General features: G+C 36.9%; 1 protein-coding gene across 1 annotated transcript; it reads right to left on the bottom strand.

Annotated features, from left to right (window-relative positions):
• Nucleotides 1-1,555: 1,555 nt before the first annotated feature.
• On the bottom strand, nucleotides 1,556-24,722 carry LOC140245186 (uncharacterized). Its single transcript, XM_072324784.1, has 8 exons — nucleotides 24,664-24,722; nucleotides 23,779-23,892; nucleotides 10,841-10,902; nucleotides 8,476-8,691; nucleotides 7,736-7,819; nucleotides 3,678-3,884; nucleotides 2,761-2,863; nucleotides 1,556-1,913 (listed from the first exon to the last, which is right to left on the bottom strand). Exons 1-8 carry the CDS (start codon nucleotides 24,720-24,722, stop codon nucleotides 1,556-1,558), a joined length of 1,203 nt encoding a protein of 400 aa, XP_072180885.1.
• Nucleotides 24,723-25,638: the final 916 nt, after the last annotated feature.

The following is a 25,638-nucleotide window of genomic DNA, read 5'->3' as shown; positions in this document are numbered from 1 at the left end:
GACCACAATATAATGTTAGACAAGTTGTCGAGAATTGGTATAAATGGGGGTACACTTCAGTGGTTTAAGAGTTATCTGACGGGCAGGAGGATAGTGACTATGGTCAACAACGCGTTGTCTGATGAAATGTACTTAACTCATGGCGTGCCCCAAGGGCTCTCTTCTTGGCCCTCTACTGTTTTGTGTTTTCATTAATGACCTGCCTCGCATTTTCCAGTCATGTCGTGTTCATCTTTATGCGGATGATACAGTCATTTACTACTCCAACAAAGATGTTAAAGTCTTGGAGTTCATTTTAAACAAAGAAATGCAAGTTTTGGATCAGTGGATGTCACAGAACAAACTATTGATCAATTATTCAAAGACCGTCAGTATGCTTTTTGGTACAAGATTTATGCTCACAAGGTGTAATTCACTAGATGTAAAAATAAAAAATACCCAGAATTCGAAATGATGAAACGGTAACATATCTTGGAATTCATATCAACGTTGAGTTGAAATGGAATATTCATGCAGATAAAATGTACTAGAAAATCGGTAGACTGATTGGTTTTCTTGGAAGATTAAGACATGTTGTGAATGAATCAAATTTGAATTTGATATATAAATCCGTGATTTTTCCACATTTTGATTACGCAAAAGTTATCAGGTATTCCGCTCCACAAGGTTCTCAGTCAGCCCTTCAAAAGCTACAGAATAGAGCGGGTCTTATGATTATGAGAGTAAATCCATATTCTTTTGTTTCTGCCCAACATATTCATGATATTTTTGGCTGGGAATCTCTTGAATACCGATACAAAAAAAAAAAAAATATGAGTATGATGATTTATAAGATATTGCAGAATTTCCTCCCTAATTACATGTCTGATAATATTTCTAGAAGATTTCTTAATTATTCACTTCCTTCAAATCAGAATTTTGAATCTTCCAAAGCCAAATTCTAATAACTGTAAAAGGACATTTTTTTTAAACAGGGAAATATCAATGTATAATCAATTGCCCAATGAAATTCGTAACGCATCAACTTTAAGATCTTTTCAAATGTTATCATCTGATTATCTAGATAGAGCATTATGGTAAAAAAAAAAAAAGACTCAATGGAGTACCAAATGTAACAGCCATTTCTCGGGGGGGGGGGAGTATATGAGTCTTGCCTTTTCTTTTGTAAGTTTGTTCTCCTCCTCTTTTTCTTTTCCTTGCTCTGCTTTTCTCTACCTATCTCTGACTATTGTTGACTCTCACTGTACCAGTTCGGTATATGATTTTCATTATTTTTTCTTATGTTTTGTATATACAGTGTATTATTTTTGTATTGTATTGTACTGTAAATTCGGGACCCTGTGGAAGAAGAGACATATTTTGAAAATATGACTGAACAGGCAATCCCCCGTTTCTTCTGTACGTAAATGCAATGTATATGCAACTTGTAGTGTGTGTATTTTTATATGAAGACGGAAATAAAAACAACAACAACAACAACAACAACAAAGAAAAACGCGTATAACGGTGACATAGTAGGCCTACGCTGTGAATAGACCGCTTTTAAATGATGGCGCTATTTCAATATCCTGGTAGAGTATTCATGTTCCCGATAGCAGTCGTTTTGATCTGGCGGTGTTTCCTGTAGGCTAAGATACTCGTGAGTAAGAGAAGTTGTCTCAATTCCAGCATGGTGACAGGACATCTTGTCTGCCTCCGCAATGTCATGGTACATATGATATTGGTTATCCTGATGAGTCGACGAAGATCCAAGTTTGCTGCCCGGATGGTCAGTCAAAGGGCCACTCACTGTGCCAGTGTCATTACTGGCAGGGTTCAATGAGACACCACGTTCGGTCTCCCTCCGATACTGCAACTGCCCGTCATTCGTGTGGTCATTTGACTGATTTGGAACGTCTGGACGTCTGAGTCTTCTGATGAAAACGAGGAGAAGTATGTTGCATTGAATGATCAAAATTAAATTCAGAGCAGATGAAACTCGCGATTTCTCTTATCCTTTTTCGAGCAAAGGTATCACATGCAAAATCCCGTTTGTAGTTATTTTTCTGCTGAATAATTGTGTTCGTTCAAATGATAGTTTGAGATGAGCCAGAAGACGTTTATTGGAATACACACACACATACACACAAGTACACAAATTTACAGAAACATAATTATTATATCTGTATGAAATTATCTCAACGTTTTACGCAAGATTAAAGTCATAATTTACCATTTGCAGATGAAACAAGAAACCCGCATTAGTGCTTTAAAATAGTCTAAAATGTGAGTTAGGGATAGAAACAACCACTGTAAAAACTTCAATCCGTATAATCGTTGTTAAGTATTGTTAATATACAGAATGTGAACAATAGTTAAAATAAAAATGTTTCCAGACTAAACCGTGTACAGTTATGGTTTATTGAGAAAAATGCTGATAGCTCCTTATATTTTAGGCTTTATTACGAAAATGTTATATCGTAGGACGTTTTGTGATACAACAGACCAACACATTTGCATCAAATGTGACATCTTGAACATTTTTTAAATCACTGCTCCCAAAGGTAAACAAGGCCTTTAATGACCATACTAATGCATGTGCCGTGTGGCCAATATACTTGTGTATCGGACATTGCACACATCATTACTATATACCTTATTACAACCCTCTCCCCAATCTCCCCCCCCCATCCATATACCATGTATAGGAAAAAAATCGTTTGTTGTTGTGTTTTGTATGATTTGGGGAGATGTTCGTTTTCCTTTGCTTTTTGTCCTCACCTTTTTTGTTGGTAGTTGAACCACGCAATGGTTAGTACTATGAGTGCAACAATGACGCCAAGAAGGACGCCCAGGATGTATCCAATAAATGTTGTCTGATGACCTGAAAGAGAAATGCTCCATGCATTTATTATCTTCAGTCATAAACCAAGAAACAATCAACTTGAAACCGTTGGAGAAACATTAAAGGAGAACTTTATTATTCTGTGTATATTACGAAAAAGGATATCACCTTTCTAATATGCTTATCAAAAGCCGATTAACAAATTGTGTCCGGATGATGATTTCAAAATACATTTCTTTTCTTCGATCCGCACAGCCTATATCTGATTATATATATATATATATATATATATATATATATATCCTTTTTTCAATTTATACTCTCTGCACGAGTCTACGTGCAGAGATTTGTTTATTTGCAGCGCAAAACAAAAATGCCTTATTATTTTCATGCTACCATCGTGGTTAAACGTGATCCCTTCGTGTTATGAGGAAATATGCATACACACGAACTGGATCAGCAGGAAGGACTCATCATCACGATGAATAAGAACAATGGGCAACATTTTACGCTAATTAACTCTTGAAACAAGATAACTGCAGGGGTAATGTCTGACGAATTTTGAAAACCATAGAGAAAGCACATTTCTTATGATAATCACAATTGAAGGACTACTCGTGGTGAAATATCGTGGTATACCTGCTCGAAATTATACAATTGGCATGAGATGCTGCATTTCCTTGACCCTAGACCTTTCAATAGTCAAATTTGAAAAAAAAAAAGTCATCCGATCTTCATTATCTATATTTAATAAGTGTCTCAATCGTCTATTCTTAATCTTTCTCTAGGGCCGAAGTTGTCTGAAAGGCCTGGACATTATTTAAACGAGGCAAAATGCCTTTCTACAAAATACCGTCTCTCACACACGACGGGACTGAAGCATTCCAAACCGGGAAGTAAGTTGACCAACCAGGTAGTCCCACACACTGGAGTGTCGCGCTGCCATTGATGACGTAACCTTCTACACAGGTGAGAGTTAATCTGGACCCAAAGTCCGTTACACTGGAGTCCCAATAGCCATGATACACGTGACCAAGATGTTCACAAATCACTTGTGAACCTGAAAAATAAAGAAAATGTTTTGAAAATCACCTTGAAGTCAACATATTTAGTTTACCTCGGCAGTATTTTGGATTTCGCAAGATTTAAACAAACGAAAAAAAAGAATGAGACAAATTTGCTCTTGAAAAAAAGGCCTCTCGCTCGATGCATTTACGTATGACTGATTATTACCAGATTGTACTATTGACAATAACTGATCGTTATAGTCTCTAACTTGGCCCCTTATCAGATGGCGAAATGGTGATTGCTATGGCAGTTAGCCGGTACAGACTATCCTCGGCTAAAAATAAAGTCGCCAATTCCTTCCTTATATATGGCTTGTGTCTCAATCAGTTAGAAATGACTTGTCGTATTGTCTTTCTACTCGATCTCTTTATTCCTATGTAGTGGAGATTTTACTCGAGCGAATATTATCTACTTCACTCTTAGATAAACCTCTCTTCTTTCCTATCATGCCTACAAAAATAGAAAATGAAAATGAAAGTAAATATCAAACGTGATGTGATATTCGTGATGTATAAGTGTAACAAAATAATTAATTCATCTAAATTGAAGAAGTCGATTCTCCAGTAAGAACCCATTTTTGGAATGTACAATTCTAAAAAGGGGCTCATGTAAAGAAGACTTTGCTATAATCGATAGTGTCGTTAATAGTCGATTGCCTTCAGGTAAATAGACCGATAATTTTTTTCTCCTGCTATGGTGTGTTTACACCATGTTCCCGGAGACCACGGAAGTCACGTTTCAGGCCACCATGGACAAAACGAAATGGACGTAAGACAACACGGTGGGACGGGATGGGCATAGGTGACAGGCAGTGATTGTCGTTGATCCCCTGTCAGATTTTTTAATTGTCATAATATTTGCCACGGCAGTCACGGTAACAATGGGAAACCTCGTTGGCCGCAAACACGAAAACTCGTAATAGTATTATTTCGTAGCAAGACATGGACGCCCACCGTAGTAGGACGCGAAGAGATATATGTAGTCTAGCCTGAACAGTCGCCGTGAGAACGGTACCTAACGGCTAAAAGGTTCATTGGGGTGAGGAGTGAAACGAATAAGACTAGATTACTGAGGGAGGGGTGGAATATTTGTCCTACCCACGGTGCACTACGTTTCGCCCAAACGGGACTGCAGTGGTTGCCGGGATCATGGTGTAAATGTAGCATTGTACGGTCGGTTGTACGGTCGATCCCTCAGAGAAATACATGTATCTTCCATTCTCTCTGCTGTGCGGACCTACTTGCCACACGATGGCAAGCAGGAAACGAGATAGAATTTCTCCTTTTTTGTGTGTGTTATAAGTGATCACAAAACTTGGTATGCACACTTTTATACTTAACGAGTACTTAACGAACGAGTCAAGCGCAACAATTTCATGACTTGTTCCGGGTGGAACGGCCTTCAAACTCTGCTCGCCTACATCACTTTTAAACCGCTGAACTTGCGCGTACGCAGAAAGATCAATCCTCACAGCAGAGGACTGTAAGTCAGCAGATATCTCTCTGTTGTGCGGGGCCGACCGTAAATACCGACCGTACAGTTAACAACAGGCCACGGAACAAGAAGTGCATTTATCGGTCTAACACGTAAATGATTGAAAGAGCAATGCAGTATTTTTAAATTCAGCAAAGTATGCAAGTACGCCTATTTCTTTTTTTTTTATGCATGTACCCGAGTTTCAGTTGGCATTTCAGAAAAAAAAAATCGTATGTGTGCTTTTGTACATGATTACCGGTACGCCTATTTCTTGTTGACCGTATAAGACCTGAAAAAAAGTTCCCTTTTGCCAATTAAAGGGACATTCCAGACGATTTTCATAATTTCACATCATGTAATACATAAATCGACAACTCCATGTATAGATTTGTGGAATTTATTGTGGTTCTTGAGCAGAGAAACAATACAGGCGCGGTGGAGCACCCCAATTATCTCGCAGAAATCCATCGGCAGCCGAGCCTCATTTGCATAAAGTAAACAACATGTACTCGCGTAGTTGAGAAAAAGTAAACAACTTCTCAAGCTAATAACAATTTAAGGAAACCTATTTTCGGATTAAAATTGAGTTAGTTTGAATTTGAAAACATGTCCAAATATGCACATATAACATATTAAAGGATTTGACATTGATAAAATGTGAAATTTTAGCGAAAACCTGGCGAGCAAAATTACCAAAAATATGCCTCGAAAATCATCCTAAAATTCACGAAGTGTGATTGCGGAACCAAAGCGCCATTCAAACAAAGTACACCGAAATTTATTTATCTGCTTGCATTTTAAATTTCATACCGTAATATTCCCGGCCATGGTTGTGTCGGAAAAAAACAGAAGGTGATGTCAAAAATGACACGATCGCAAAGCGTACAGGTCGGTCCCATGTATATATAATCGCGTCACTGTAGTGTTGCATGTCACAGCACACACAACGCATTGCTGCATGCAGCGTGCGCGGCAGCAGCTTAGCAGTCACCGCCGTGCGACACTCAGCAAACTGCGTCACATGCAAACCAACAATGAGCACGACATCCTGAATCTCACGTACCACGCATGCCCAATATTACGGGAAAGGAAATGACGTCATTTTCAATTGTTTCGCTGACTACAATTTTCTATTCCAAACCCTGTAAAAACAAATTGATTTCTCAAAAACTGCAGGTGGAACCAAGCGAAAACTTTCACCAAAAATGGATTGAGGCCTGATGAACTTATGTTGCCAAATTCAGACACATTGGAGCCCGGCCATAGTCCAGTCGGAAAAAAACAGAGAGCATGTTTTGCGAGAGTTGATTTTCAAAACGCTTTAATATCTCAAGTTCTAGTGCAGCAAATTTCATAATTTTTTCATCAAAAGGAAGGTTTTTAAAAACTTAGATAGTGTGGGAAGTTTGAGTTTACTAGCGGCACGCATAGCGGCACAAGGAGAAGGTAAAGATTTGACTTTTTCATGCACACAGTTTCGGGCAGCCGTGGATGCCCGTTGGAAATTCAAATAGAACGGGGCGATAATGAGATGCAAATTGGGGTGCTCCACCGCGCCTGAATACTTTGAAAAATCTTAAACAAATTACTCTGAACAAGGATGATGACATAGGAGGTTCACATATTTCAGAAATGTAGCAGTGTAATTTCATTACAATACCGCTTGCTTGCGAGTTCACCTGTGTATAATCTATGCATGCTTTCTTCTTTTGTTCTGCTTCCTTGAGCCCCAACTCACGCATTCTTATGGTGACTCTGCCATGTCATCATCCTTGTTCATTGCAATTTGTTCTAAATTTTGAAAATATTCTTATTCTTCATCACAAATTATCACAAATTATCACAAATTCTGAAACTCTGTCCTCAGTATAACTAATTTATAGTTGATCAAATGTAAAAATCTGAAAATCATCCAGAGGTCTCCTTTAAGTGTTAGTGCCGGCAAACTGCAAAGCAAAGGGAATTTTTTAAACCATGAATGATAATAATAATGATGGTCATAATAATAATGATACTAATAATCATAATTTCAAGGATAATAACACATTTCTGAACTGCTCAGAAATCAGCAAGACTGACACTATTGAACTATCCTGTCCGAATTCAGTCTTAGTGGGTGTTTTTAAATTCGCGACTGTTTGGGTTGCATAAGGGACAGCATTATGAAATGACGTATTTTGTTTGAAAAAAAATTCTTACTCTTAACTGTATCTAGATTTCCCAAGGCCATATTTCTGGTCGATGTCTATCACGTCGTTTCTAAGGATTTTTGTTTGATAAAAGCTTAGTATTGCATGATATGCTGACACGAATTTACAATTAATAAAATCAGGAATATTATGCTGCATCCGAAAATGTTTGTCTTACTTTGGCATCTCAATCTGACCGTCTGTATCGGAAAACACTCAGTCGTCTCAAGTGGACAGTCCTTTAAACTTTGAAACGAAGAACCTGTATAATGATATCGTGAAAACCATTTCAAACTATACAGAACACAAAAGAAGTAAATCACAGGAAATCATCAAGAAAGGCGCGGCAGGAGAAATAATAAACCTAGTACATTGTGATCAATGCATGTGTTTATTAATGTATTGCCATCAACTATGTAGTAATGCATGCAGTGTGTAAACACACACACCATGATCACTCACATGTTAGCAGACTGCAGACCAGAGCAGACGTGTAGCACAAGGCTTCTCTGGTACAGAATAAACAGCTATGCCACAGCATGAGTAACTCAACATTACTTCTGTACCAGTCATGTGTATGTCCAAGAGTTGGAGAATAGAACAATATCTCTACAGACATGAATTCTTTTAACCCTTTCCGTGCCAGGTCCTTTTAACACCGTGTACAACGCCAGAGAGTTTTCAGTGCCGCTCGCACTCAAAACACACAAAGGGTTAAACGGAAATGATGACGCTCTTAAACACCTATGACGTAGTTCTCGCTGGGCTTCGAACCAGAGATGTCTCGTTTAGGACAGTTGAGCCAGACCTTGATTCCTTTTCAATGTTAATTGATATTTTAAACATTAACTCTCAATATCGTGTAAGTGAATACTAGCCTAAAAATTCTAAAAAGAAAATTCACAATATTGCAGTTACCTTCCTGGCATGATAGCCGTTGAATGCTGTTCTTCTTTGCTGAAGTGAGCAAAGCCTGAGCAGAATATTCTTCTGCCGCTGGGAAACCAAGCTCTCGGCAGACCAATTCAGCAGCTCTGGGGGTAAATCCATTGTAGCAGACATATCTGTCTGGTTTGAAGACCACTAAGCCTTCCAGTGGAGAGGGTCCGTCGACCAGCTTCACAGATGGCATTCCTCAAAAAAGAGAAAAGAAACAACGTTTTGCGAGTTTGTTTTTGTTGAGCATTTACAACTGAATGATTTGATGAAATTGATGACGTCATAAATATTTCATTTACCGCTTTGTTTACCTCAACTGGGTATTTACTGTCTCAATAATTCAGAATAATCATCAATTTAATTTCAAATCACATTACAAAAGTGAAGACTATAATACTTTGATAACATTTTCTGACATAAGACGAGCAGTTCACAAACAATTTCCAACGAGTACATATTTTCTTTTTGTAGATTTTCATACCACTTCTTGGTATTTCATATCTTTGCTGGATATGTTTTTCTTGTTTGTTTTTTTTTGTAATGTGTAATACATCAAAAATCAATCAAAAAAGTAATCTTATTCAAACTTTTTTAATGATTTATTAAGCTAATCCGTCCCTGTATTTCAGTTTATCATATTTTAATATCATAAGTTGATTACACATTGTATGAATTATTTTCAATTAAATGTTTATCTACGTCACATGATCAATAAAATCATGTAAATTATCTTAATCTACCAGCAATGATATGCCATTTAAACAAATTCTTTTTTCACTGGTAACAAATAATAGAAAATATGAAATTTATTTCCTCAAACTTCTTTTCTTTGAAATAACATAAATTTCATTGAAATAAATTCATCTAATCAAATCAATTTTTCCCAATGTATACAACACCTATTATTGGGTCCATACAAAAACAGAGGTCTCCAAAATTGTTAAGTTGTTACATCGTGATTGGATCTTATCTGATTTCTTATTTCTGTGCCTATCGTAGGAATTTCAACTAATTTAATACTACACTTGATATGTGTGACCGCAGAGTTACTAGTTCATGATTTGGGAATAGACTTACGTAATGAAATACGACAAAGACATATATTTGCTTACATTTCTGTTTTTTACGTTCGGCGTTTTTTTTTTTTTTTTTTTTTGTAAATATAAAGTTAACGTGCTAAAATATCTTTTTAAAAATACAGTTCCATTTTGATATCACCCATTATAAAATATATAGTGTTTTTTTTTTTATATATATCTCTACTGTGTCATAGAATTGTAAACGTATGGATAGAGCTGCAACTATTATTCATGGTCAAAATTTAAGTGTCTTAAACTGTCTAAACTAATACACTGTTGGTCCGCTGAGCTGAGAATTAAAAAGGAGCGTCCTAACTTCACATGTCCAATGGGTTCTCTTCCTTTCTTTCTTTTTTCCAAAATAATGCCATTATTCCTTGACGGTGACCTGTATCAAAACAAAACACTCCCACACACAAATGTGGCAAAAACCCAAATGTTGTACTTGAAGGGGTGCAGGGGTGCAGGGGTGAAAATATGCATTCGGGAGTCAACAAAGTCAAAATACCGTTCAAAGATAAAACCTGAAAGGGTAACCTCCTTTCTATATGTCGCTTTATGTATATTTCTTTTCTTAAGTTTTCAATCATGTAATGGTGTGGTTATTTTGTTGTTGTTCTTGTTGTAGTTCTTGTTGTTGTTGTTGTTGTTGTTGTTGTTGTTTTGTTTGATTTTTTTCTGTGTGATTCATTTTTTTTTCCGGTGGTTTTTCGTAATAATGGTCAATATTGAGCGCGCTCATGAGTACGTCTTCATTCATGATCATCTAATCATGTCTTGACGACAATTAACGTAAGGCTGTATATTTCTATTTTCTGTCCAATTACGGGGACACTCATTGCACTTTAGTGCGATTATTTTCAGCTGTTTATGGTAATAAATAAGGATTCTGAAGTGGATATTTTCATGATGTTTATTGAAAATTGCGGTGGTTTTCTTTCATTGCATTCACTATAATCAGATAAAGAGTTATTTTTCGTAATGCTCTTAACATGCTTTTAAAAATGTTTATTAACTTTCACTTACGGAACAATGTTTTCCTGAGGCTAAGTCTTGATTTTTTCCCCCTTTGCGATGAGTACAGACATGGGTCACGTTTCAATGTTTACATGCTATATAGGTACATCGTCTTTTGTGTACACACTCATTCATTTCCTTAAAAAATACAGTTTTCATAGAAAAAAAAAAACATTTTAAATCAGGAAAAGCATATGCATTCCAATTAACACTTATTCGACACTAATATAAACGTCAATTACACTTACCTTCATAACACTCCACCCTCATCTTGAAGTTCAGAGGGTAGATATATATACCATATCCGTAGCTGAATGTGGTGGGTCAGAGATATAACAGGGGAACTCTGGTCATAATTCCAAATCATAATCAGAGACGATCTGTTAGCTATTTCATCCGACATGTGAAATCCCATCACTTTGTTATTGATAGATTTCATTTCAGTGAGAATTCGCCGTCCTCTAGGTGCCTGTACATCCCAAGTATCACGGTTGGCAACGCAGCTTTCGTCACACGATAGCTTGAGTTCTAGTGGCCTCCCCGAACAACTAAGAGTAAAGTCTACAAGAGATAAAATGAGCAAGACGAGTTTTATATTATTTGTGACCCTGCACCTCAAAACAAACAAAAAGTCGCCAAACATGAATTTTTAGTTAAGACCATATTCTGAAAGAACAGACTTTAAGCTTTAAAATGATGTATAACTCAAATCAAATGGACTCTCCTAACCTATCTAAATATTGGAAAGAAAGCACAAACTTAGGAAAAGTGTGAACTGAGAAAAGAGGCTCTGAAGTACAGTGTCTATTCAAGCGCTTGATCTTTACCAAAGCGTGCTGGCTGTGCGATGAATGGGACAAAAAACAGGAAGTAAACCACCAGAGAAACATCAGTGAAGAGATTATCAGATTAAACTGAAATTAAGCATGCCTCATTAAGTCATTCTGCCCATAATTAATGCCAACTTTCAGAGCAGTAGCACTATCCTTTCAAAAGTTATTAGAGTTGAAATTGAAGAGTGTGGACAAGGTTTTTCAGAAATGAAAAAGGGATTCTAAAGACACACCTAATCACACTATTCTACCAAAAATGTTCGAGATAAACTGCTAAAAAAAAAAAAACACTTTCCTGCCCGTTTTATGATACCAAATTTTAGCATAATGTAAAAGAAGACCCGCTCTTTCAGGAAATATGAAAAAGTCAAGTTCGGCTAGGTTGACCATTTTCACCTATTTTCAGTCCTCACGCAAAATCAGTGTGTGCGACTTTATGTTCGTTTTGAGGTGCACGGTCACATCTATTGTTTGGATAGCAAGATAAAACATTCCTTTGAGAAATTGGGGAAGAAGTGCTGTTCAGCTCAGCAACATCAGTAATTAAAAAAAAACAACAACAACCGAAATTAACGCTCTGTGTTGCGTTGTCTTGATACAATGTATTTATTCACCATTTTAAAGCCTTAATCCAGAAATTAGCGTATACGTGTCAATTTTAAATGACAACCTCTAAAACTGACAACTGATACTTAATATCCCAAATCATTTGAATATGACACCAACCACAGTTGATTACTACATATATATATATATATATATATGATATTCAGAAAAGACTTTCGTTTAATATTTTGAATAGATCGTACCCTTTTGAACATGGTCATACACGCACAAGCAAAGAACCCCAAAAGCAAAGAGTAAAGATACTCACACATTGTATTCCCTTCAGACAATGAGAAAATGGGGGAAAGGAGGATAAAAGCAGGAAAGAAGCAGACTAAGAAAGTCATACTTTCACAACTCGTTCGCGATAATTGTCAAAATTCTACATTCGATAATTGCACGTGGGTATTGTAGACTCCATATCAAATGTATGCCGACTCGACGCAAATACCCAAATCTTATCAGGGGACAGTAAATGTTCAAATTGAGTTCAAATAATGATGTACACCAAGTGGGTAGTACGTTTTGACTGACATGTTAAAGAGGACTCCTTGGTGTTCTGCAGGAGGATTAGAAGGCTCAGTTCAACTATGGAGGCTACGTCTGCTGACGTCAAGGGATGGCGTCCGAGTATGTGCGGCATGACCTAGCAACTCTGCCACACCCTGTGATCTTTCCTGAAATCTCCGAGGCACCTACAAGAAACATGGGGACTTAACATAACCACTGGAGTACGCTAATCAATCATTCGATTGGTCTGAATACAATGTCACGTTATCTCAGTACATCTAATCTTGATATTATATGTAATTACTTTCGTATCTGTCACTGCGCTGTTAGTCAAACATGCACTTCACCGGTTTATAAATCCCCTAGACCCATAAGAGTGATAGATATCACCAGCTCATGACTTTAGTCATTGTTAGATTGAGTTTCAAACAATCACTAGCAGGGACGGCAGGCACGATGGTGGATGGTGGATTTGGTGGGGACAGCTGATTTCCCTTATACCCCTTACTCCTCCCCAAGTATATGAGTAGACATACATAAACAATCAGGCATTTAGACAGATGCTCTTTTTCATAATTATAGTAAATTTGTGACTTTGTCTCATCCTTATCACAGGAAATGATGCCTAACTCTATGTGTGGGCAGACTGCCAAGATTTGATATCAGGAGCACGGAATGATTCTATTTATTTGCACAGCTTTCGAGGTATGACTGAAAAAAAAAGTCTTGTCAAGTGGGTGATAGTAATAATAATTGGGAATTTATATTGCGCAGTTTCTGCGAAGCATATATACTCAACTGAGCATAACAATACGATATGATCAATATAAAGAAAAATACAATTAAAGGACTGACAATTGCATCATCATAATTCATTAAAAAAATATCCAATATCTGGGAACCATGTAGATAATGTACTAAACTGTGACTATGGGAAACCTTCGTGGAATGGATGTTTTAAGGAGATTTTTGAACCTGTTTATTGATGATGTATGTCTGATTGAGGGAGGGAGGTTATTCCAGAGTTTTGGTGCAGCATTAACTAAAGCACGGTCACCTGAGGTAATTTTCGTCTTGCACCGTGGATGACTGAGGAGCATGGTGTCATTTGAACTACGAAGTGTGTAAAACTGGGTTGTTTTTATGATGAGAAGTTCGCTGAGATAAGAGGGAGCCAAGCCATGAATAACTTTGAATGTGATAAGAAGGAGCTTAAACTTAATTCTCTGGCGTACTGGGAGCCAGTGCAGTTCATAAAGTAGTGGACTTACTTGTGAAAATTTAGAAGAGTTGTAGATGAGTCTGGCACGCGCATATTGTACACGTTGTAACTTACTTATCTGAGATTCAGGTAACCCAAACAGCAGTCCGTCCCAGCAATCAAGTTTACATGTGATGAAGGCATGGACCAATATTTCCATACATGTACTACTATACATGAGATATTTGCGAATATGACGAAGATTATATAGATAGTGGAATGCTGTTTTGCAGGTCTTGGATATTTGTGTCTCCATGCTCAGCTGAGAGTCAAACCAGACACCTAGGTTTTTTGCAACCATAGAACTCTTGACTTCAGTGTTTCCAATCGTAATTGAATTCAGATTCAGTTTTGACACTTGCCTAGCTGTTCGAATAACAAGAAGTTCAGCTTTGCCTTCATTTTGTATGGAATTTCCATTCCCAGCCGAACTTCTCTACTTGCAGTTTTTGCGGCTTACTGTAAATGTGGAAATTGGGTAACAGCTGGCGCAACTCTTAAACGTTTTTGACATAATATTCTATTCTCATAAATGTTCTAGTAATATTTCCTCATTTTACCACATCACTCTGTTTAGCCCTCTGGGTGTCACATTAATTTCCTGTCTATATAGGTGTATTGTGTGTGAAATTAGTGCACATTTGCCTCATTGGCACTGAAATGGTAAACAGCAAGAACGCCAGCAGTTCATCACATATCACGACAAACTTTTCTTTGAAGTGGAGATGAAATAAAGAAGGAAAAAGGTTAGCTGATTTGTATCATCTGAAAACACTAGAGTGGTATTCTTTGTAAGAGTCATATTTTTAAGAAAAACTTAATTTCCAATCCCAGCCGAACGTCTCTACTTGCAGTTTCCTCGGCCTACACAAATTGCAAATGATTTTACGATATTTAACTACGTACATACGTATCAAAGCATACGTTAACTGGGATAGGATACAGTACTTGAGTTTTGAATCACCACATTAATTCTTCTGACGGAAAATAATTTGTTAATTTGATGATGGATTGATTACTAGATGGATGATATCAGTTGTTCATTTGTCGTTCATTCGTAGGCAGATTGAATAAAATATGCAGAAAATTACTTTCCCTGTTCAGCATTTATAATGTCAACCACACACACAAAATACACAAACGCGCTTTGAGCTTCAACGTAAAAATATACTGTAACGGCTTGGAATTTTTCAACTTTATTTTCTCAATTGCAGTGATCACGTTGATAATAGTCTCTCTCTCTCTCTCTCTCTCTCTCTCTCTCTCTCTCTCTCTTGGGTGTGTGTTTGTGTGGGTGTGTGCTACTGTATCTTAAACCGTGGTTTGTTTGTTTTTTCATAGCACACTGAATAGTTGAATGTATCGTTTGGGTGACATTACCACTTACTGCACCTCACAATGATTACTGTGTACTTCATGGAACAAAACACTGCAAAGAAATATGAATCGATTATTTTGATTACGGAATGTAGACATTTAATATTTCTCATTCTTATATTATGTTGATACTCTGCCGCTCTTCTTTCCCGGAATGTAGATGTATATTATTTCTCATATATGTGTTCATATTCGGCCACTGTTCTCTAAAATAAGAGCTTTTAAAATATTTGTAATGTTCAAAAGTTCAAAATAGTTGTTTTCATTGTTCAAATAACCTTCTCCAAATTGTAGATGGATCCACTCTTACTCGTCTTCTAAGATTTCTTTTTATTATGTGCAATGTGGCAAAAAACAAACAAACACTGAATTAAATATAATTAACTATATATGTACATGGAATATATGATATATCTACATGTATATATGTGACCGTACACCTCACAACGAACATAAAGTCGCACATACTGATTTTGCGTGAGGACTGAAAATAAGTGAAATGGGTCAACCTAGCCGGACTTGACTTTTTCATATTTTCTGAAAGAGCGGGTCTTCTTTTACATTATGCTAAAATTTGGTATCATAAAACGGGCAGGTAAGTGTGCTTTGAGCAGTTTATCTCGAACATATTTGGTAGAATAGTGTGATTAGGTGTGTCTTTAAAATCCCTTTTTCATTTCTGAAAAAACCTTGTCCACACTCTTCACTTTCAACTCTAATAACTCTTGAAAGCATAGTGCTACTGCTTTGAAAGTTGGCATTAATTATGGACAGAATGTGTTAATGAGGCATGCTTAACTTCAGTGTTGCCACTGCTCTACCAGAGGGCCCTGTCATTTTATTACCCTAGCATTGCCAGGTACCCATTTATACACCTGGATCGAGAGGGACATGGTAGGTAAAACATCTTGTCAAAGGACGTCAGCACTGGGCGGGATTCGAACTCGGGTCCTCCGATCGGGAGTTGAGAGTCTTATCCACAATGCCACAGCGCCCCAACAGAAGCACCCTTTTGTATAATTCACATTTCCCCATAACCTTTCAAACATTTCCCAAATCTTCACATAACGTGCATTGACAGACATGATTTCTGTCTAAAATCTATGAGATGAGGATGGGAACTGCATGTTGTGGCTATCAAAGGTCTATTTTAAATCATCAAGATTTTCTGCGTTCATTTCATGTCGATCTTATCACCTTGTAGTATGTACATTCGATGCTGCACTGTGCAGATGAATATATTCTAAATTTCACAAGCAAAAATTGAATGTAGTTGGGAAAGTGCTGAACAGTATAATCAGTAAATGATACAACGATATTTCGGCAACATTCAAAATACTTTGAATGTTGCTGAAGATGAAACATTTTTTGTATGAATAGAAAATAATAATTTCATGAAGCGAATGTGATTTTCTGAACATTTAGAATTCGTGGCGTCTTTTTAGAAAAACAAAGCATCGATATGAATATCGCCTATTTCGAGGAGAGTGAACCCTCCGTTACCTCAGCTTGTGTGTATACAATCACTGATAAGCATGCAAAAATATCTATGCTTGATAATGGCACAAAATTAAATCACTGCATCTGGACTTCCTGCATTAATCTGTGTCTCGACTTGAATGTCACCCTGCAGTTTGTATTGTACGGTATCGTTAATGATGACCAGACCATAACCGTTTTCGATAATTGTTACCTAGGAACAGTAGGCCTACATAATTATACTTTCCTCACCTCACCTTTCCACAACACAAAAGAAATATAATCCATTTACTAATACCCAGGGTTGAAAATGTTCTGGGATAACTTAACTGCAGCACCCAAGATGCACTAAAATATCCCAAATGTCCGCTTTAGGTAGTTAGTCAATGAATGCATACACGGTACATTACTTTCAGAGTTACATGAATTATAAGCTGGTCTGGCATCGAAAGTGCAACATTAAACATTCACCTCTTTCTAATACATATCTAAAACATTTTTTTTTAAAGTTTTGTCACTATCTCAAGCACAACTTACTGATACATTACTTTTTCTCCTGTGTTCTTACTCTACATGTGTTACATGGTAAACATAACTGTACATCAAGTCATAATTTAAAGGTACTGTTTATCATCGGGAGTAGTGATTTAAAAAAAAAATGTTTGAGTTATCATGATGATGCCAACGTGTAGACAGTTGTATCACAAAGAGAATCTACCATATAAACATTTTGCAATGAAGCCTAAAATATTAGGAGACATCACTATTTTTCTCAATAAGCCATATGTGTAGACGGTTTATTCTAGAAATAATTTCATTGTAACTATTGTTCACATTTTGTATATTTAACCATACTTAGCATTGATTATGGTGATTAAAACTTTTACTTTTTTTCTATCCCTAACACGCATTTCAGAACTCTTTTGAAGCACTAAAGCTGGGTTTTTGTTTCATCTGCAAATGGTAAATAATACTTTTAAGGGTTATTCTGACATTATGATGGACAACCTCATTCTTTGATGACTGCGTTACAAGAGGCACTGTAACAAATATTTATTGTATCAAAGAAAAACATGTATACCGGTGACATAGTAGACCTACACTGTGACTTGAACGCTAATGGTGGCGTTATTTCAATATCCTGGTAGAGTATTCATGTTCCCCATAACAGTCGTTTTGATCTAGTGATGTTTCAAGCAGGCTCAGATAATCATGAGTAAGAGAAGTTGTCTCCGTTCCAGTATGCTGACAGGGTATCTTATCTGCCTCCGCAATGACATGGTATAAATGATACGAGTTCTCCTGATGAGTCGGCGGAGTTCCAAGTTTGTTGCCTGGATGGTCAGGTAAAGGGCCACTCACTGTTGCAGAGTCAGCAATGGCAGGGTTCAATGAGACACCACGACCGACCGACCTCCGATACTGCATCTGCCCGTCATTGGAGTTGTAAGACTGGTTTGAAGTTTGTGAAGGCCTGTGTCTTCTGCTAAAACATAGAGGAGACGTAGGTTTGATATTGAATAATCAAAAGGAATATCAGAATGGACAGAACTAACAAAGAGGTTTTACTTTATCTTTTTTTTTTTTCACCAAAGGTATCAAGTGCAAACGGTCACTCTTATTCGGAAAGAATGACGTTCCTAAACGTTCGTAAATACATTTCTCTGGCTTGTCTTGTCAACAATTTCGTTTATGCAGAAAACGTTCATTGGAATGCCTGTTACACATTTACACAAATATATAAACAAATTGTTTTTGTGTATATCGAAAACACGTCATCGATACACAATACCTATATGAACATACAATGAGCTTACAATGTGTACCCAAGTGCTTTATGAATATAAAGTTTCTGTTGCAACTGATTGACAAATTGCCCTACATCGACGTAAATAAGCACTGAATTGATCAGTGTTTTAGTAGTAGCCATGATAAAAAATCACGGCGTACATGCTCGAGCAGGATTCGAACCCACGACCTCCTGATCACCGGACAGGCGTCATCTCCACTAGACCACCGAGCTTTCGCCCGACAGCAAGTGTTGGTTCTATTCCTTATAGCATGCAGCGGGTACTGCTTTGTTATTCAAATTTATGAAGTTCTTCCGTCGAGATGTTTTCATTGCAACTGATTGACAAATTGCCCTACATCGACGTAAATAAGCACTGAATTGATCAGTGTTTTAGTAGTAGCCATGATAAAAAAATCACGGGCGTACATGCTCGAGCAGGATTCGAACCCACGACCTCCTGATCGGACAGGCGTCATCTCCACTAGACCACCGAGCTTTCGCCCGACAGCAAGTGTTGGTTCTAATCCTTATAGCATGCAGCGGGTACTGCTTTGTTATTCAAATTTATGAAGTTCTTCCGTGGAGATGTTTTCATTGCAACTGATTGACAAATTGCCCTACATCGACGTAAATAAGCACTGAATTGATCAGTGTTTTAGTAGTAGCCATGATAAAAAATCACGGGCGTACATGCTCAATCAGTTGTCAACTGATTTGTCAATCAGTTGCAATGAAAACATCTCGACGGAAGAACTTCATAAATTTGAATAACAAAGCAGTACCCGCTGCATGCTATAAGGATTAGAACCAACACTTGCCGTCGGGCGAAAGCTCGGTGGTCTAGTGGAGATGACGCCTGTCCGGTGATCAGGAGGTCGTGGGTTCGAATCCTGCTCGAGCATGTACGCCCGTGACGGGACTGTATTGTATTCCAAACCGGGAAGTAAGTTGACAAACCAGGTAATCCCACACACCGTAGTGTCGCGCTGCCATTGATGACGTAATCGTCTACACATGTGAGAGTTAACATGGACCCAAAGTTCGTTATATTGGAGTCCCAGTAACCGTGATAAACGTGACCAGGATTATCACAAGACTCGAGCGGACCTATGAAATGAGAGAGAGAGAGAGAAAAAAAAATAAAAATGTTTCTGAAATCATGTAGATATTCATATTTTCATTTTTCTCCAGTAGTTTTCTATGGAATCGATGCTGGCAATGTCAATATATTAGGGTTTCACATAATTTGCTACCGGCAACGACAAAAGAAGATAATAATGACAAAAAATAAATCTCTTCAGAAAATAGGCCGCTCGTCTGATGCTTTTTCGTCCGACCAATCATTACACAGATTGTATCATTGACAATCATCGATTATTAAGTCTCTTTCCCAGTCACCCATCAGTTGAAAAAAAAAAAATGTTGTAATATAGGTTTTCCTGGTCAATTTCATACTTTTGTCATTCAAGTTCCTATTCCGAGCATTCAATTTCACGCATTCCACGCTCGCAGCACTGAATCAGCAATCAAATTCAAAATCCGGTCATTCTGGCGAGCTGTCAAGCTGACGACGGAATCTCGTCGTCGGTCTTTCAAATTCGTGGATAGGCAACAGTGTTCCAAATAGCTGTATTCAATTTAAAAGAAGGCCTGAATTTTGTTAGCTTAGGGCAGTGTATGAGCATCTTTTTCATTTATCTTTTGATATATTGGGATTTATGCAGATGTCCACCTGTCCATTGAAAAATATGAACTCGGGCTTCATAAAAAGGAATATACAGGTACATGTACATCTGATAGGACATAAAATGGAGTTCCCATGTGTGACAGAGTCACAGCTCATGCATGCAAAAGATCCTACTTCATTTATTTATCGCGAAGAGCAGAGTGTTTAACCCGGTGAAGTGGTCCCACCTTATATCCAACTGGATCATATGGAAGACTAGCTATTGCAGCCATCTTCTTAGATGGAGTAAATGAAACAAACAAACAAACGGCACTGGATATGCCTACAGACGAGCATGATACGGAAGGTTGGTTGACACGTCCTGGAAAAAAAAAAAGCAATTTTGACTATGCCTACATTTAAACTGATAACAAAAACATTGTTTACGTTGTATTTGTTGTTTCTTGCTATCTTATTGGTTTACTATTGCGGGACTATGTGAGGTCATTGTGTGCCAGTTTGTCTTTAAATTATCCATATCGCATATAGCAAAATATCGTCCCAGAATGCATTGCCAATACGTGGTTAGTGTTGGGCGTTGTCAGTATGCATGCAGTATCATCAAGAAATATGATTAGATTGTCGTTATGTTGTTTGGATGCACTGCTGATTGGACCTTAGAATTTAGAATTTTTGAGATGAAAAACAAAGGATACATGAACAGAGAACCATGTAGAACCATTGAGAATGATAATTGCACTACATACAAGCATTCATTGGTTGTGTATGTCATTTCTCCTTCCTTAAAAAAAAAAAAAAAAGTTTACTCCATTTCCTTGTTATATTGATCGCACGAAGTAGGAACTTGATCGCCTGAAAATGAAACTGAACACTCCAAACAAGCTCATCGGGACTATCACATGACTATCACGTGAATTTGAATACACGAGCAGGAAATGCAATGCTCGCATTTGGAAATTGAATACCCAATCGTGAATTTGATTTCACGAAAACGAAATAGAACTCCCATAAATGAAATTCATCGCTCGGATTTTGAATTTAAATAACCGAATATTTCCGCGTGCGTGCGCTGTGTGAACTTGAATGTATGTTAAATGAATTTGAATGTCAAAAGTATGAAATTGACCGTGAAAACCTATATTGATTTGCCTTTTCATACTTTCCTTGGCCCAACACAATATATGTTGGCGATTCCTTTCCTATGTATGGCTTACGTTTTTTTCTATTCGATCTCTTTAATCCTGTGTGATTCTTATATATAAGCATAATATGATATCATAAGTATGCTTGATTCTTTCCATAAATTGCATTTTTCTACTATAAAAATTAGAACACCAAAATTAAAGGACATATCAAAAGCAATAATTGTTTGTTATTCAATGAGCGTAATAAATAGATTCACCTAAATTGCAAAAGTCGATTCTTCTGTACTACTTCTTTTTTTTCCTGCCACTTTAAATCCTGACGGGTTCAATCCGAGACTCTTTCGTAAGCTGATAAGTACTGATATTTCTGAGCACTTCAATGCTTATATCGCCATAAGATGTTCATGGCGAGAAACTGCTCAACAAAATTGATTTTCTGAGAATTTATAAGAATACGATTATAGATACGATTATTTCTTATAAATAAACGAATCTGATGTTTGACTGTCCACATATTCAATTCCGTCAGACTTGTGACATCTGAAAATGTTTCTTGCTAATATCGTGCCATTATGACAAGACATTGCCAATCAATATATTTAATCTTTTTCACTCTTAACTGCAGTTGAACTTTTGGGCTAATTTTTCATAAGTTTGTGGTTTATATCTTTTGTGGAGCCTTTTTTCTAAAGTGTGATAATACTTTTACTTTGGAACGGTACCTTTGGCACTCTGGCATATTTTTTTATCATTAAACTTGGATTTCTTTTACATATAGATTTGTGTGTTTTGTTTCTGTTGGGAAGGGAAGGGAAGGAAGGGGAATGGAAATTGAGGTCAGATGATATGTTTTGAAAGCTGAGATGAGATTGTTGTTATACACTGTGATATCATGGGTAAATGGGCAACTGAAAAAATGAAGAATTTTCTGTTTATAATTTTGTTGAAAATGGTTTATAATATGGTTTATGTTGAAAAGGTTTATAAAAAGTTTTATGTTGAAAATGGTTTATGATAATGGTTGCAAAGATGGGTTTTGATTATAGATAGGTGGTGGGGGTATGGGCACAGAGCCAAATAAAGATTTAAGTTGGTGAAGATGTGATGAGATGATGATGATGATGATGATAAGGTCTATATGTTATATGTTTGTATTATTTCATCATCATTTTTTTAAGGATTATTGTATTGATATTGTGGAAGATAATTACACCACTGTTGTTATTGTAGCGCAGAAATAGTACATGTATTGATATTTGATTGATTGATGAATGTTAGACAGTTTGTGTGCGATATGATATGTATATTTTGCGTTGCCGTGATGTAAACTTCAATAATTGTTTTTTGTACCCCATGTACGTGTCTTAACCTGCCATTCGTTTTGAATGAAATGATGGACCTGGTTTTTTGTATACATGTCACTTCCTTGAACTTGAATAAAGTCATGATTAAACAACAAAATATGTATAAATGTGACTGAAACCTGTTTTTCTTTACGCCTTATTTTACCTTTGCATTTCAGTCTGACAGTCTGTTTCAAAGAACACCTTCTGATTGCAAGTGAACAGTCCATTAAACGCCGTATTCCTGTGAATTGATATTGTGAGAACCATTTTTTACAAGGAGATAAGGGGACCCCTAATCATTACTGTAACTAATAAAGATCATCAAGGATATCGACTGTACTATTAACAACCTCTTCAGACTTATCAATCTCACCCGACCTCACAGATTTACTTGATCTTTCTGACCGAATATACATAATACAGACAACGAAAATATATCATTGTACATTCGTTTTTAAAGTCCATTTGTGAAATAGACCAATTCACTGAGTTTCTGCACTTTAAAATAGTTACGGTTTGAATAACTATGATGCATACTTATTTACTATGTTTTGAGTGATCCATGTATTGCAAGGTAAGTTTTTTAATGGACCATTCTTTTTCCATACCTACTTCATTGTTATTTTTCAAAGCATGCCTGTAGGTGTTCTCAGTTATATTACTCATATCATATTTATCATATACTATGCGATTCACTTTTCGTTTATTTTTTTCTGTTTTCCTTGATTGAAATTAACCAAACTGCATGATTGTTTAAGCATGCTTTATATCATAATATACTTTGTTTCACTTCTTGCTTGGTGGAAAATAAACTGAACTGAACAGAAAAGATTATTTCCTTTGACATTGAAAAGTGAAGTGTGCTAACCACTATCTGTCTGATGCTTACTTTTCCTACTAATAGCACATATACGACTTATGAACAGTCGCGTCTTCTCCCTCAACAAAAATTACTGCTTGCTCTCACACAACATTGATGTCTCCCTGGCCTAGGGAGGTCTCTTTTCTGAGATATTCTATTCAAGCAATCAAGCAGACACTTGTTTCCTTTCAATGCCAAATGATTCGTTTTACGATTTAATTTCTATATTGCAAATGTGCATATCAGTGCAGTAACACTTTAATGGACTTGCAAAATACTTTTAGTCACCTTCTGGACATGACAGCCATTGAGTGTTGTTTGTTCTTGCTGTTCTGGGCAAAGCCTGAGCTGTAAAGTGTTCCGCCGCTGGGAAACCAAGTTCTCCGCACACCAAATCTGCAGCTTTGGTGGTGAAGTTATCGAAGCAGACATATGTGTCTGGTTCAAAGATCACTAAGCCTTCTAGGGGAGACTGTCCGTCAACCAACTTTACAGATGGTATTCCTCGAAAAGAAAAATGGATTAACAACATTTCACAGGTAAGTTGTGTTTCTTGATGATTTACAATTTAACTATTACTGCATTAGCTTACATTGATAAATTATAGGTTTATAGTGAAGACGGAAGAAAATGAGTGTCAAGCTTCCATCCCCGTTTTTTGGTCCTTCGTTTTTCAAAATGACATCATATTCCTCGATGTGAAATGTACCACAGCACACAGCATCATCAACAAACACACACAAACACACACACACACACACACACACACACTTCTGAAACAGGTTTGATATACAAAGAGAGGTTTCTCTTTGCGTGTTTGTTTCGTTCTTTCTTTCTTTCTTTGGCGGTATTCATACATGATGGATGGCGCATAATCATATCTAATCTATGGTTACCAAATTGATAATTAGGCCTACATCACACCTATCGAAAACTAATGTGACTCTCGATAACTTTCTCTGCATTAAGTTGAATTTACCATGAAGTATGAAGTGTCTTCGCACATCCCAAGTTTGTTCTTTCCTTTCGCACTCAACACAATAGTCTTTTCATTTGACTAATTCGTAACATCACCTCCAACGAATAAAGGGAGAGTGCACCCCTTTTATATTAACTTAATGTATGTTGAAGAATTGTTATTCATCATTGTGTATAAATATCATGAACACTTACCTTCGTAACACTGCAACCTCATCTTGAAGTTCACTGGGTAGATATACATTATATACCATATTTGTAGCTGAATCTTGTGGGTCAGTGATATAGCAGGGGAACTCTGGATATAATTCAAAATCACAGTCAGAGACGATTTGTTAGCTATTTCATCCAACATATGAAATCCCATCATTTTGTTGTTGACAGATCTCATTTCAGTCAGAATTCGCCGTCCCTCAGGTGCCTCTACATGCCAAGTATAGCCATTGAAGACGCAGTTCGCGTCACACAGTATCTCGAGCTCTAGTGGCCTCTCCGAACAGCTGATAGTAAAATCTAAATGAGATGAATAATCAGGAAGAAATATTTTGCAATTAACTTTTTAAATCCGGAATAGGTCCTAAGAGACAAAAGAAAATTATCCTTCGAGGAATTGTGGAAGTCATTCTGTTCGGTTCAGCAACTCCCGTTGACGAAGAAAAAATATCATCATTCTGCCCTGTTTTGAAGTCGCGTCAAAAAAGAAAATACCCCTATACGTTCCATATCTGGATTAATTCTAAAACTGACAGTTAATACTTAATTTCCCAGTTGTTCCGATATGAGATACCAAGCACTGTCGACGTATTCATGAAAATTCAGATGACGCTCACATGATTTTGGGCAGATACTCTCCTCAAATCTCCCTTCCGTACACATGCATGCACACAAAGAGCTTAAAATGATCCTATAATACACTATTGAGAATAATACGGATACTCACATTTTGTATTGACTTTAGATAATGAAAAAATGGGAGAAAAGAGGATAAAAGCAGCGAAGAACCAAAATAAGTAAGCCATTCCTTCTCAACTCGATCGCGATACTTATCGATACTCTACAATGGACGATTACACGTAAGTGTTGAAGGCTCTGTCTCAAATGTCAACTGATCAAGAATATCCACACTTATCACATAACAGTGAAATAAATTTCAAATAATGATGTAAGAAA

This window comes from Diadema setosum, chromosome 22 (genome assembly GCF_964275005.1).
Source record: "Diadema setosum chromosome 22, eeDiaSeto1, whole genome shotgun sequence".
NCBI lineage: Eukaryota > Metazoa > Echinodermata > Echinoidea > Diadematoida > Diadematidae > Diadema > Diadema setosum.
The sequence above is the reverse complement of the archived record's forward strand: the minus strand, read 5'-3'. Positions and strand labels throughout refer to the sequence as shown.